This window comes from Oratosquilla oratoria, chromosome 6 (assembly GCF_046742065.1).
Source record: "Oratosquilla oratoria isolate Oo_2021 chromosome 6, ASM4674206v1, whole genome shotgun sequence".
Lineage (NCBI taxonomy): Eukaryota > Metazoa > Arthropoda > Malacostraca > Stomatopoda > Squillidae > Oratosquilla > Oratosquilla oratoria.
The window spans coordinates 1,082,049-1,097,541 of record NC_134782.1 but is presented as its reverse complement, the minus strand read 5'-3'; the positions used below and the strand labels follow the sequence as shown (position 1 = coordinate 1,097,541).

At 39.5% G+C, this 15,493-nt stretch overlaps 1 protein-coding gene across 7 annotated transcripts in view; it reads left to right on the top strand.

The window, feature by feature from the left end:
- The window catches only part of LOC143026242 (rab GTPase-activating protein 1-like), an 87,821-nt gene that overhangs the window by 61,718 nt on the left and 10,610 nt on the right, over positions 1-15,493 (top strand). For all 7 annotated transcript variants that reach the window (XM_076186310.1, XM_076186307.1, XM_076186309.1 and 4 more), the window contains 3 exons: positions 5,922-6,073; positions 10,451-10,555; positions 11,153-11,308. In XM_076186310.1, the coding sequence (XP_076042425.1) occupies positions 5,922-6,073; positions 10,451-10,555; positions 11,153-11,308 (413 nt within the window). The remainder of the gene's footprint in view (positions 1-5,921; positions 6,074-10,450; positions 10,556-11,152; positions 11,309-15,493) is intronic.

Below are 15,493 nucleotides of genomic sequence, written 5' to 3'. Positions count from 1 at the left end.
TGCCTCCATTTAATCTCTTCACTCCTCTCCATCTCTATTTCCTCAACTTCCACTCCCTGTACCTCCATGCACTCATCTCCACTCCCACCACCTCCACTTCCACTCCCATCTCTGCTCCCTCCACTACCCCCACCACCTCCACTTCTACCTCCCTGCTGGGTTGTTATTCTTATATCAGGAATTAGTACATTTTGAATTTGTTGATTTGTGATAGAATGTGCAATTACAGGAAGTTGTATACTGTAGTAACGAGGCTCTATGATTTAAATGGATGATATTCACTTTGTCATATTTAGCAAATTGCTTGTGTGAAACGCTTGCTTGCACTTTTGTGTACTGTACGTGGCATTTGATATACAAATGCATTGAGTTTTTCTCTCACTCAGCTGAATTAAGTTGCGTGGCAGCAACTAGGATTAATGACTTGGGGAAAATGGAGCGAACGGGCTCAATAAGTAGTCATTAATACTATTGTATTGTTAGTGGGAGGCGTCACCAGTTTGACAGTTGCCAGCGGTCGCCAGATTTGTTCCGGTGCAGGGCCTAACAGCCTTCTTCGTGGAACAGGAACAGCAGGTACCTGTAAAATGAAAGAAGGGAAAATGTATAAATCAAATAAAGTAATTTCAAATCAAGAGGCAGTTCATGATGAAATATGCGTTTCGTGTAATTATTTTTTAATTTGTGTTAGGTATGTGCTTTGTAGATATGCTTAATCTAAAAATTGTAATCGAAATTGTTATTATATGATATAAGAGCTCTTGAAAACAAGTAGAGGTAATTCTCAATCTCACGCGTTTACGACTAGGAATATGTGGAACAAAAAGTCCCGAAGTAAGAATTGTGTATACAGATTAATTTTTCTAATATCATGGCATATTTTCAAAAGGCTTATTCCGATTATATCATTATTGGAAATGCCGGAATTTTAAAACTTATTAGTTGAGAGAACTAATGTACCCGTATTCAAATAGTGGTATACGAACGCCATTAAAACAATACTAAATCTTAAAACTGTTGTACAATTAGTAGTAATATTTTACTATCAATAATATTGTATATTATTTCCATTAATTTATTGTGCCTCCCTAACTATCATCTTGGTCTAGTGTCAACAATTACACCATAATCAATTACTTATGGTTTATTCAGACCTGCGAAATGGGGCGCTTTACAAATTTTTAAGCCATTGTTCCCTCTCGATATGGAATGCCTTCCTTCCTCCAACTGTCAAATGTTATCTTGAATTTTCTTGCCCACCATAACTTTCGAATTAACAATATTAACATCATTCATTTGCATGTATACGAATGCCTTGCGTAATTATTTCCCAAGATAATCAGAAAGATGTAAGTGTGTTTACTCACAATTATCTAAAGTAATAAATAAGGAATAGTAAATTGCCGAACGAAAGAAGATCGCTTAAGTTTTTCATCGAATTAAGTAATTTGGCATTATCAGACATCTCAAGGGAAATTAACTACGGCTTTTTCGATTGGGCTGTCATTCTTCATTTTTCCATAATATTTCTGCGCTTTTGTGGTGATATGATTTTTGTCGATGAGGTACATGATGAGGAAGATGGTAATCTTGGAATTGTCATCAACCGATAACTATCCAGTTATCTCGTGCTGGTGCTAGAGCGTAGTTGACAATTAATGTTTTAATTATCGCCTGCAAAACTTCAGTCATTATCACACCGCGATTTGTTTTATTTAATTGCATTTATTCATCAATTGCCTGGTGTTATGTATATATAGGGATCAATAATATAGAATATTTGTAACTACTAAGAAGGATAAATATGTACAAAGTTTTGAGGTGGCAACACCGGCCACCAGGCTTTGAGGGCGCCTGTTCTGGCTCAGTACATCTTTTGTGGTTGTGGAAAAATCATGCCTCTAATATGGAGACAGAGAAAGAGTAAGTTTGTGGTCGGTATTAGTGTGTGTGTGAGAGAAAGGGATTCATCATTAATTTGGATCACGTGTTGAACTTGTGATTGGCAGACATTACTATCTTGGATGAGTTCCATAGGTCGTAGTGGACCTATACATGGGACGATGCCGTTCTCTCTCTCTCTCTCACACACACACACACACACACCCTCGTGGCGCAGTGGTTAGAGTTCTCGCCTGCCACTACGGCGGTCCGGGTTCGAATTCTGCCCAGGGCTGAAATAATGTCAGTATCGCTGCGGTGCGAGTCGTAACTCCAACTCGTGGGCGGGGAATTGGTGTGTGTGTGCGTGTAAGGTCACAGTATTACCCATAGATTGGTCATACGAGCTCTGAGCTCTCATCCGAGAGGTTAGTAACTGTCGATCATGATCCAACACGTGATCCAAGACCGTGGTGAATCACACATATCCCATCTTCATGTGTACGGATGACAGTTTTGTATATCGTGCATGTAGATTGACTATGCGTGCAGTCTGTAACATTTCACCCCGGATGTTGCATTTTCATTGCTCCTACGGTCGTATTATTACACATAATAGCGCGTGATGGCGCAGTGGTAGCGTTCACAACCGCTACTACAGCGGTCCAAGTTCGAATCCCGCACAGGGCTGAAATAATTTCAGTATCGCTGCACAGCGAGTCGTTACTCCAACTCGTGAGCGGGGAGTTGGGTGTGTGTGTACGTGTAAGGTCACAGCATTACCCATAGAGCGGTCATATATAAACTCTGAGCTCTCATCCGAGACCATGGTGAACCACACAAAACACACACACGCACACACACACATTACATGAATTTAAGAGCAAATTAGACACTGCGAGATTCAAAGACGGTATACCACTAGTGTAGTTTCCCTTCCCGTAAGATACAACTAGGTACACACACACGATTATTTATGTACGTGTTTGGTCGTACATGTTCATGTATACTTTTTACTATGTACTGTACATGAAAATGTGCCGGATAATCAGTATCGTATACAGGTATTGTATAAACTAGGTACATGTTTTCAAATATCTTAAGTGTTCAAGGTACAAATGTACTAGGTCGTCGATGGAGGTTAGCATGTCAGATTGCGTGTGTTGTAGAACGCGCATGCGCAGCTGTGGAATTCGGATCTTTGACGCATCGTTGTTCTATTGGAATTATGTGTCAGAAAAATATATTTGGAGAGTGGAAGAACAAAATTAAAAACTCGCAAATGTAGACAAGACTTTCTTGTTGACACTCCTCCAGTAAATTCATGATTTACCCGTTTGGGTAACTGATATATTAGCAGTTTATTTATTTTAGTTGAAATTCATTACAACTATTTCAATGTTTCTCCAATACCATTATTTTGAATTAAGATAATTGTTTCTGGTACTCGGAATTTTATGTATATTGGAACATTCGTTCTCTATATTGGGAATATTTATTATTTTAGAAAATTCCAATAAAGATAAATATCAGAACACATGTTCGTTGATAACTGTGTTATCATGTGTGTATATGTAGTTCTACCATGGAAGGTACTTTTGGCAACATCGTATCGGTGCAGCAACAACTGGTGACAGATTTTCATGCCGGTAGAGCGTGGGTCAGTTTCGAATGTCTGCAACTGAAGGATGTTAGTGCATTTGTACACGTGCGTGCATTTACCTAATTGCATCTTACAGGAAGGGAAGCTACATTCTTGGTGGTGTGTACGTATATATGGATTGAATGGGAAAAGTGCTACGCTCGTGTTATTCACATTTGTCTCCTTTGATAATATGCCATAAATTCTGTTATATATTACACATCATCTGTTATGTCCGCGAGAATCACGTGGCTATGTCCATGTGGATGTATCATTTTTCTGCATGCGGGTGTGCATTGTGTGTGCGTGCGGGTGTAAGTGGCGCGCTTGTTTGCCATCTCCATCACACATTTGATTCTTCTCCCTGAATTCAAATGAGATGCTTTCATGGTTACAAGTTACTTATTATTGGACACGCACAGCTTAGGTGTGTTCTCTGTCGTAAAGGCAAGCAGGTTGATGTTTGTATGTCAGGTTTCATGTTTATACATTTGATTTGCGTTTGCACCTGCGTAGGTGAACGATTGAATTTCGTGACTGCTGCTGCTGACGTTACCCCGTTAGCCTGCCGCCGCTTTGGACGGTATACCTTCTCTCCAGTCATCCTCATTTCTCTTCATACGTCTTCTCTCCTCTCCTCTCCTCTCCTCTTCTCTCCCCTTTTTCCTTACCACTATTCTTACCTGCTCTCTCTTCCCCTCCCTTCCTCTCCTCTCCTTTCGTCTACTTTCCACTTCTTTCCTCTCTTTTCCTTTCCTTCCTCTCCTCTTTCCTCTTCTGCCCTCTCCTTCCTCTCTTCTTCCCCTCTTCTTCCCCTCTTCTTCCCTCTCCTTTCCTCTCTTTTCCTTTTCTCTAATCTCACCTCACCCCTGCTTCCCACTTCTCTCCCCTTCTTTCCTCTCCTTTCTTCTCTCTTCTCTTCTCTTCTCAATTTTTCCCTTCTCTTCCTTTCCCTTCTCTTCCTTTCCCTTCATTTTTCTTCCTTTCTTTTCCTTTGTCTTCACTTCTCTCTTTTTGCTTTTCGTCTCGTCTCTCCTCTTCTCACTTCTCTCTTCTCTATTTTGTTCTCTTCTCTCACGTGTCGGTACTCCTCTCCTTTCCTCTCCTCTCTTTTCCTTTCCTCTCCTTTCCTCCCTCTCCTTTCCTTTCCTCTCCTTTCCTCCCTCTCCTTTTCTTTCCTCATCTTTCCCCTCCTTTCCTTCCCTCTTCTCTTTTCTCTCGCCGTTCTCCTTTCTCCCCCATTCCTCGCCTTTCTTTACCTTTCCACTCCTTTCCTTTCCTCTTCTTTCCTCACCTTTCTCCTCCTTTCCTTCACTCCATCCCTCTCCTGTCCTTCTCTCTTCTCTTCTTCTCTCTCCCCTCCTTCCCTTTCCTTTTCTTTTCCTGTCTTTCCTCTCCGTTCCAGTCCTTTCCTGTCCTTTCCTCTCCTTCCTTCTCATTTCCTCACCTTTCCTCTTTTTCCTCTTCTTTCCTATCGTGCCCTCACCCCTCCCCCCCTCTCGCATCTCCTTTCTGCAGGCCCCCCTTTCTGTTCCCAATGATATACTGTAAGCGCTGGTTATCAGAGACAAATTGCATCATTTCCTCACCTCTCCTTCTCTCCTCTCTTTTGTTGTCCTCCCCCCTCCAATCCACTCTCCTCTCTTCTCTCCCCCCCTCACTCCTCCTTTCCATTCTATTCTTCTCTCTCCTGTCTTTTCTCGTTTATCTTGTACTTTCCTTTTAATGTATGCCCTCTCGTCTCCACCTAACCCTCCCTTCCCTTCCCTTCCCTCCCCTATCTTGCACTCCCTTTTTCTCCTCTCCCCTTTTTTTCTTCCCCTTTTCTTCTCTCCTTTCTGTTTCTCCTCACTTCTCTATTTTCCTTCGCCACTCTCCTCCCCTCTCCTGCACTCCCCTCACCTCTCCTCTCTCATCTCCTTTTCTTTCTGCTCCCTCTTTTTCTCTCTCCTCTCTGTTTTTACTTGGAAATATTTTGGGAATGAATTAGCGACTGGTACAGCTGTGCTACAGGCAGGCTTCTGGTAATTTGGTGAGGAGAAAGGTACAGAGCCAGTCATTCTGTATAAGTGCTCTATCAACATTCTTTGACAAATTTTGTATTTTAAAGAGGGAACACAAATATTATTACACACCCTTATAACTCTTAGGAGTCTCCCCCATGTGGGCCATATGGCTGGGGGGATACTCATAAGTGGGAAGGGATTAAGTAAGTTGATGTTCACCTGAGTAAGGAATCAGAATAGCATACATTATATAATTATATCTACTGTCAGCCATTAAAACCAAATAAGAAAACGAGGGAATGGAAACCAGTAACATTTCACTCTCTCTCACTATATCCAAAGGTGCTTCATCAGCTAGAAAAAAAATAATGATATCCTTTCTGCTGTTCCAGAGCAAGAAGCGATGCGAGAGGATCCGGTGGTGCGGTTAGAGCGGGAGAACCGACGACTCCTAGAAGACAACATGAGACTTGAAAGGGAAAATGATGACCTTGCACATGAGCTTGTCACCAGCAAAATCAACATGAGACATAGTTTGGACAAGGTAGGAATTTTGGAATGTGGATGAGTGTGTTTAGAGGATTTTTTTTATTTTTTTATTATTTATATCAGATACTGTAGTTTTCTCTGTTAGGTATTAGGTGGTCAATTTGTTGAAGCAAATGTCCTTGATTCCTTCAGTCCATTTCAGATCTGGATCTTTCTTCAATTGCTACATGTTAATTATTTTTCTAGCTTTATTGTTCTCTCTCCATTCCTTATGGGGCCACAGTGTTGATATTTGAGGACAAGGAGTAGGGGAAAATCGGAAAAAAATTCTCATCACTGGCTTTCTTGCAAGTTTCCATTGTTGGTCCCTGCTATGAATCTAGTTGAATCTTGAAATGATAAAACAGTTATCACATTTAGTCACCTTTTCAGGAACTTAGTTCATTTATTGACTTCTCATAGGAATATACTACATAGGGTTACAGAGAGCAGGATGCCTGGTTCCATCACTGTACCATTTTATGACCTGAATGGGAAAGTTCAGTGGCATTATTCTTTCTTCCCCCTACCACAGGGAATAGAGACAAAAATAATATATACTCAAAAAAGTGGTACAAGACAGTATGAAGAGGGGGGCCAGCATAATGGAAGTACAGTCATGGTACAATAAAGTAGTATAATTTCTTTATGAGTAGATATTTCATCTAATACAGACAAAATGATGTGTGGCTCTGGTCCATAGGGATGCTCCATATAGTCCTTAAGATATTGGCTGCATGCTACTGAGCAAAATTGTACCACACAATAACATGCAGCCAATACCCCAGACAGTGATACAGGGATATAGGGATGACCCATCATCCATGAGGAGCAAAGATAAGAGGGAGGAAAGGGTGATGGGTGGGAGTGAAATGGGTGGGAACGTGTACATGTTTTATGGCTAGGCTACCTCCCTTATACAGGGAAAAGGTCCTTGGTATATAGATAAGACATAAGACATAAAAATGAAGGAGACTGCAAAAGATGATAAGTCCTATACTAGGCAGTTCCATGTCCATTACCACCTGTCATCCCCATCCATAAAGTTGTCTAACCGTTTCTTAAAACAACTGATAGCTTTAGCACTCACTACATGGTTACTAAGTCTATTCCAATTCATTGACCTCCCTATTAATAAACCAATTCTTGCCTATTTCCTTCTTAAATCTAAATTTGTCTTAATATGAAGACCTTGTTTGCATCACCCTTGTTAAATCCATTAATCCATTTGAACACCTCTGTTTGATCACCCTGCACTCAGCATCTTTCCAGAGAGTGTAAATTAAGGTGCCTAAACCTCTCTTCGTAAAGTAAATTTCTGACCCTATGTATCATTTTGGCCATTCTCCTCTGTACTGATTCTAGTGAATTGATGTCCATTCTATAAGATGGAGACCAAAACTGTACCACATTGTCAAGGATGGGTCTAACTAATGCTAGAGCTTGATAATTACCTCAGAACTTCTATTTGTAACCATTCTAGCAATGAAATCTAATGCTGTGTTAGCTTTATTTATGGTGCTAATGCACTGTTTCCTGGATTTAAGGTCAGGACTCACTAGAACTCCCAAGTCTCTCTCGCACTCAGTTTTCTCTAAAAATGTGTTATCTAAGCTATATCTGTTTTTGGGGTTCTGTAGCCTTATTTTTAACATGCTGCACTATGAGATATTGAAGTCCATTTGCTATTTCACTGACCATGTGAACAATATAAGATCATCCTGCAGAATCTTGGCATCGTCTCCTGACCTAATTAGGTGTCCTATTTTAGTGTTGTCCGCAAACTTACTAACATCACTATTAATCTCATTGTCCAAGTCGTTTATGTACATAATGAACAATAAGGGACCCAAAATCAAGCCCTGGAGAACTTCACTAGAAACACTCCCCCATTTGGATTTTACACCATTTATGTGACCCACTGTTTTCTGTCACTGATCCAAGCTCTAACTCATTCTAACACTTTTCCTCCTATGCCATGGGCTTTGATTTTATTTAGTAGTCTTTGGTGTGGCACCTTGTCGAATGCATTGCTAAAGTCAAGGAAGTAACATCGTAACTATCATTGTTATCTGACACCTTATGTACGTTAGTGTAAAAAGATTGAAGATTAGTCACACATGGAGAAACCATGCTGTGAGTCGTGAATCAAATTATGTCCCTTGATGTATCTCTGAGTTTATTAACTGTTATTGATTTAAGCATTTTATCTATAACTGATGTCAAACTGATTGGCCTCTAGTTGCCTATAGATGATTTATCTCCCTTTTTGAAAACACGAACAACATTTGCCTGCCCCCAAGCAATAGGCACAAAATCAGTCTAATGACTTATTAAATATTTCTGTTAACTGGTTGCATATTCCAAATTTACAATCTTTAAGCACTCTTGGAAAACTTTCAACTGGACCCAGGAATTTTGTAGCTTTAAGTCTTTCCATCTGTTTGACTACTACCTTACTAATGCTGATATTAGATGGTCTATTTTCTTCATCCCCACTGAAAATCAGATAGCAGTCGGGTATCTTATCTAACCTCTCCTTAGTAAATACTGAGAGAAAATATTTGTTAAATGCCTCTTTCATTTTTTTCTCTGATTCTTTTGTGACCTCTCTGTCATTTTTAATTGGGCCTATCCTTTCCTTATTTTTTGTTCTGTAATGAAAGAAGCCCTTTGGGTTAGATCTAGCTTGTTTGGCAACCTTAATTTTATAGATACGTTTAGCTGTGCACGTGTTCTATTTAACCAGTCTTGCCATATATATTTGGATCTAAGGTGTGTTTCCCCATTTTTTTATTCTAGTGTAAAGTCCTCTTTTCATTCTGAACTCATATTTCAGCCTGTCTGTCATCCATTTGGGAGTATTACTATTCTTCCATATTGACCTAAGAGGAAAAAATTTATTCTGTGCTTTTAGAAGTAAAGCTGTTAAGTTATTGTACATTTCATCCAAATCGCTGACTGGGCTGTTTACCTCGTGCATGTAAGTGACCTGACCCAAGGTATGCATATTACCCCCCTTCGTGATCCGACACCTGATCACGCTAATGATGTCCAGACAGACCGTGTATCTTACCCCATCACAGCCCCCTGGGTTGGTCTCGTAAGTGACCAAATGTCTTAAATACTTTCTTATCTCATCAAAATTGGCTCTCCTGAATAATGTGTACAATTGAATTCATCCCAGATAATAATCTTATTTTTTGATGATCCCTAGAACCTAGACAATCTCTCACCTTTACATTTCTCGTTAGTTGCTCATTATTAGTTAAAAAGTCCAGCACTGTATGGGGCAGAAACATAGAACATAAGAGGAAGAGAGAAGGAGTTTGAATGTTTTTGAGATTAGGTGTCTGAGAAGTATGATAGGGGTTACTAGGCTAGATAGAATGAGAAATGAGGAGGTGAGGAGGAGATCAAGGGTGGAAAGGGAGTTGGGAGATAGGGATGATGAAAGAGTATCAGGATGGTTTGGACACACGGAAAGTGAGTGAAGAAAGATTAGTAAAACAGGTGTTGAAGGAGTGAACATGAGGGGTTGACCTAGGATGAGTTGGAGGGATGGGGGTAAAAGGGGCATTGGGAAAGAGAGGAATGTCTGTTGAGGAAGGATGGGAGAGGACAAAAGATAGGGGTGAATGGAAAATGGTTGTGTATGGATGATGCTGTGATGCATGAGGTGGAGTGGGTGGGAGATGGGGGGTGAGGGAGTATGTATGAGAAATAAATTGACACAGCACAAAGGGATTTCTTCTCATCTTCTCCTTTTCTGCATGAGGGGATGGAGAGGGGGGGGGGTCGCCAAATTAATGAAGCGGCATTGCTGTGGATGTGGTGTGTTTTGCGACACTGCCTCTGACCCAGGGCAGTGGACAGGATGCAGGGGTGACCTGTCATTCAGGAGGTGCCAAGATAAGAGGGTAGAGGGGAGTGGAGTACGTAGGGGATGGAATGAGTGGGAGTGGTTTCTATGCCTTTGTTTTTTGGCTACCTCTCTTGTAAGGGGGAAGAAAGCATTTGGTATATATATGTATGTGATCAAACCAGTTCACAGAATCCAGGTGTAACTTGTGTACAACTACAAAAAATATATATAATCTTAGATGCCAATGCATCCTCATGCACTCACTCGCGCCTCATGACACTTATGTAGGCGTCATCGTACCGAAATGGTTAACAGCCTTCTCTAAGGCTACAGTTCTACTATGTAGAGATTGTACCTCTTCTGTGCTGATCACTGAAACACAACCACTTGCCATCTCACTGTTTGAAGCAGCTACCCCAGTTTGACTTGACCTGAGTGATGCCTATTTTTACTTGATGGAGGTCCATGTGTTAGTCTCTTGATTAAACTCAAGGCTTGATATATGAAGTGTCTATGATTTTCTTCCAGTTGGAGGATCGATGTGAAAACCTGAACAAAGATGTTGGAACAGCAAACTGCCTCCTGGCGGAAGTGGAGGAGGAGAAGCGACGGCTGCAGAATGAGGCTCTAAAGGTAAGATATTTATTGTTTGTTTTACAATTTCTCTTAAACCAAATGGCCAAGGCTGTATGGTTTCCTGTATGGTCTTAGTCCACAGCTCAGTTGCTACATCATTGCTAAATAAAACCAGTTTTCCATCAGTTTGCCTTCAACCAGCCTAACATTTGGCTGCCCAATGTGGGCCAAGGGCAGCCTAACAACCATGAAATACAGTGGTTTGTTTTTCAATGGGGGATATATTCCCAAAGTTTGCAGGTGATGTTTGTATATATGCAATATATGTATGCATATGTACACTCAACCTTTAATTTGATAGACCCCCCAATTAATGGATTTCAGTGGCAGTGGTCAAAGTCCAGTGACTCAGAATAAATATGTGAACCCCACCCCCACCCCTCCTCCTCCTCCATATGGTCATGTCATATCAAGAACTCATCTTTGCAATCCTTGATAAATCTGGTATTAGATTACAGTAAATATGTTGAAATTATTGTATTAACCAATTGTGTCCTCCCTTTGTCCATGAAATCAAGGGATAGGTATATATGAATGTTGTAAATAAGCAGATTCAGAATAGGGAATACTAATTGAATGTTTGGATGTACATAGGTGAAGGAACTCCTCAAACGTGAAGTGGAGAAGGGTGATGGGGAATCACAGAGAAATGCAGCCATCATTGCAGATTACAAGAAAATTTGCTCACAGTTGTCAGATAGACTGGATAAGGAGCAGGCAGCCAATACTCGGACTATTAATCTATACAAGGTATGGTCCTCTATAGTTTTATGTATTAATTACTTTGTTACTGTTTTTGGAATATTTTCAGTGTATGTATAATTTGGCCTTTTATTTTTTTCATTGGGTACAATATATTTTGTCAGTTTTTGTTAATGCATTATTGCTTTTTGGTTGCTTTATTTTTATTATTCCTCTTTGATGGCTTTCATTCATGTATGTTTTTAATAATTTGTATGTAAAGTCTTGTAAAAGAGTGGGCTTAGAGTGCAATGAGAGCAAGACAAAATTTATTCTGTTGTCTAGAAGGAACAAGATTGTAGGAGAAATGCCAGTTGGAACATTGCAGGTGGAAAGTGTGCAATATTTCAGATATCTTGGATGAACACTAACAATTGATAACATAATGGAGAAAACATTGATGGAGAGAATTGATGCTGGCAGCAGGTATGCAAATGCTTTATCATCTGTACTGAACAGCCATAGTATATCCCATAGAACCAAACTACGCACATACAGTACAATGTTATTATAAGACCAACAGTACTATATGGATGCAAAACATAGACACTTACAAAGGAGAGAATGCAAAAATTTGAAGTGTTTGAGAATGGAATACTTCATAAAATACTTGGAGCAGTGTATGATGAAGAGGAAGGGCATTGGAGGAGAAGACATAATATCAAACTAGGACAGTTGTCAGGCCAGAGTAAAATACAAGATGTAGTCAAGTCAAGGAGACTATGGTGGGCAGGACATTGCCAGAAAGGAAGAGAGCAGAATTCCTAAGAAAACCATGAATGGAAGAGTTGATGGGGTTGGACTGCTTGGTAGACCCTGGTATAGATGGACGGACAATGTCAAGAAGGATGTTCAGGAACTGGTATCCCAAGTCATTGATTGGGTACGCAGGACTGGAAAGTATGAAAAAACTTGGTAAAGGCAGCAATGGGACAGCAGGCCTATGAGCCAATGGAGTAAGAGTACATAAAGTCTTAGTGTGGTTGTGATAGTTTTTAAAAAAAAAAATTGTATTAACCCTTTATCCCACACTGCTAGGTTTGCATACAGAAATATATCCTCAGCTGGCACCAGCACTCTACTTTGTTTATGTTTGCACAAAATCCAAAGGTTGTTAATATATATTAGAAAGAGTACAGGACCTAGTACTGATCCCTGGTGATGGTCATGGATTATATAATCACTGGCTTAGAAATAGGGAGGAGAAACAAAATGGAGGAGTCATGTTCCTGGTTAAGAAAAACTTAAGTGTGACGAAAGTTACATATGGAGAGAACAGGGTAGAGGTGATCTCAATGAGAGTTGAAAATAGCAACATGAAAAGCAGAAAGTTTGCAGTGATTTATGTGCCCCCAAAAATGAGGTCTTGGAGAGGAAGAGATTATTCCAAAACATTAGAGGATACGACAACTTCATTAAACAAGATGCTGAAGGATGGAAATAAAGTTGTTCTCATGGGAGACTTTAATTACAAAGAAATATGTTGGGAAAAGATAACAGTGAAAGGTGATGATCAATGGGGAATGTATTACTCAACATGATTATAGAACATACAGTGACATAATGGGTAAAGATGACACTAGATTTAGAAATAACAAATAACCATCAAGAATATATTTATTATTTATGTCAGAACCTGAAATAGTAGACAAAATTTAATACAACACACCAGTTGCGAAGAGTGGTCACATACTACTCGAGTTAAAACTAAAAGAAGAAATATAAAGAGAAATGAGAAACACTTTGAGAAACTTGGGGAATTTTTTTCTTAAAGCAAACTGGGAAAAATTCTAATAGGAAGAAACACTAGAAGAAAAATGGATAATTCTTATGAAAATTTACAAAGGAGTGGATAAAAATGTCCCAAAACAAAAGCAGGAAAAGTTGTATATTAAGTCCTGGTTTAATAAAAGGTGCAGCAAAGCAAAAGACAGATGAGATAAAGCTTGGAAAAGATGGGGATAAGACAAAAAATCTAGAAAGTGGCAAATATATTAATCAAAGGAACAAATATGTAAAAATATGCAGGGAAGAAAAAGGAAACTATGAAAAAGACAATAGAAAAATGTAAGGATCAGCCAAAACTATTCTATAGACATGTAAGTACATATGCCAAAGGCTTTTTCCCCCTTATAAGGGAGGTAGCCAAAAAAGAAAGGCATAAAAACCACTCCCACATACTTGATGTCAGGAAATCACATGGCCCAGACGGAATAGCAAATTGGATACTAAGAGAATGTAAAGAAGTAATGGACAAAATATGTAATATAACAAGTTGCTCACCCAAAGAAGAAAAATACCAAAGGACTGGAAAAATGCAAATATTGTACCAAATAAAGGAGGAAACAAAGTAGACCCAACAAAATACAGACCAGTTTCCCTTACTAGCACTGTAGCCAAAATTTGTGAAAAAATTATTAAGAATAGATGGATAAAACATCTGGAAGAAAACAATATACTAGACAGGGAAGATCATGTGATTTGTTTCTACACAAGACCAATAGATATAATACAAAAAAGGGTCAAATGGGCTGATTGTGCTTTCCTAGACTTACAAAAAGCCACAAAGTACCACATAAAAAGTTATTAAGAAAACTGGAAACCATAGGAGTGATATAAGGTAAACTACTGAACTGGATGGAGGATTTCTTGCATGGAAGGAAATTGAGGGTAGTACTCAGAGAAAAGAGTTCAACTTGGGAAGGGGTGATTAGTGGGGTTCCACAGGGATCAGCATTGGCTCCAATAATGATTGCTATTTATGTGAATGACATGGATAAAGATGTGGAATGTTACATGAGCTTCTTTGCAGATGATGCAAAATTTCTGAGGAGGGTGAATACTGAAAAGGATTGTGAATCACTTCAGATTATACTGATTTATAAGGGAGGAAACAAGGAAGATCCATCAAATTACAGACCGGTCTCCCTGACAAGCACAGTAGCAAAAATTTGTGAAAAGGTCATCAAAAATAGATGATCAGAGTGTTCAGGTTACTAATGTGGATAGATTGCATTGAGAGAAGAGATCTGATTAAAGATGAGAGGGCTTTCAGAGGTTTGACTAAGATTAAGCATATCATTATTATTACTAAATGGAAGACCCTACAGAGCTGCAGGGTTTATTGAAATGCTGAATTCTTTGCAACTGACCATTGATTTGTGGTTGCTGCATATTAGGTCCAAGACAATTGTGAGATGTAATCCACCAGGATTTCATCTTGAGAAGCTCATGAATGATGCCTTTGCCCTGGAGTATGCAGTAGTAGTCTTGAATTGATTCAAAGTGTTTGGAACCCTTGAGGACCCTGAAGAACCATAAGACATTTCCACATATGAAACTGAAAGCTGCTGAGGAGTATATTGGAGAGATTTCAAGGTCAAGGAGTAGTGTGGCATTGTGTGAGATATGAGAATAAAGAGCATCCTGCTAGGTTGGCCGGGGATTTATACCAATATAATTCTTTAAAATAGTGGATTATGACTCTCTTGGGAGGGAATAAGGAAAGGTATGTTAGGGGTATTGTTTAGAATGCCAAGTTTCATTTCAATACAAATGACCTCAGACATAACTCCCAAGCCCTGAAGAAATTCCTTTCCAAATCTGTGACCCAGGTGGGCACTGCATGAAGAGGCAGTGAACAACTAGTTTTTTGAAAATATCACTGTAACTAGGGATCTGTTTCATAATGATGACAACAGCAAAGTGAATAAAAGTTTCTTTCAAATGTTAGCACTCCAGTTGATGGGGCTAGATAAAATCAGTGGTGCATATTAGAGTTAGTGGTTGGCTTTGCTCCTGTACATAATTCCATACTAAAAGACCATATTCCCTTCATAAGGAGGGTTGCCAAGTCAAAGCACACACCCACACCACACACACTCGTCCAAATCCATTCATCACCTCTCCCATGTTAGCACCTTGTGGATGAAGGGTCATCCCTCTCCCCCATCATACTGCTCAGATCAAAGGTGTGGGATGGGTAGGGGTTGGGTGCATGCCTTGGCTTATAAGGGGGAAGGAGCATTTTGGTATATAGATATTTATTTGAGTCTTAGTATGTGTTCATGAAAGTACTTCTTTGTAGATCTAATGGATATTGGATGATAAATAATATGTGTTGTGATGTGATGATACAGTAATTATTTGTTGCCTCAAGTTTCACAGACTGGAAACACACAGTCCCACAGTGGC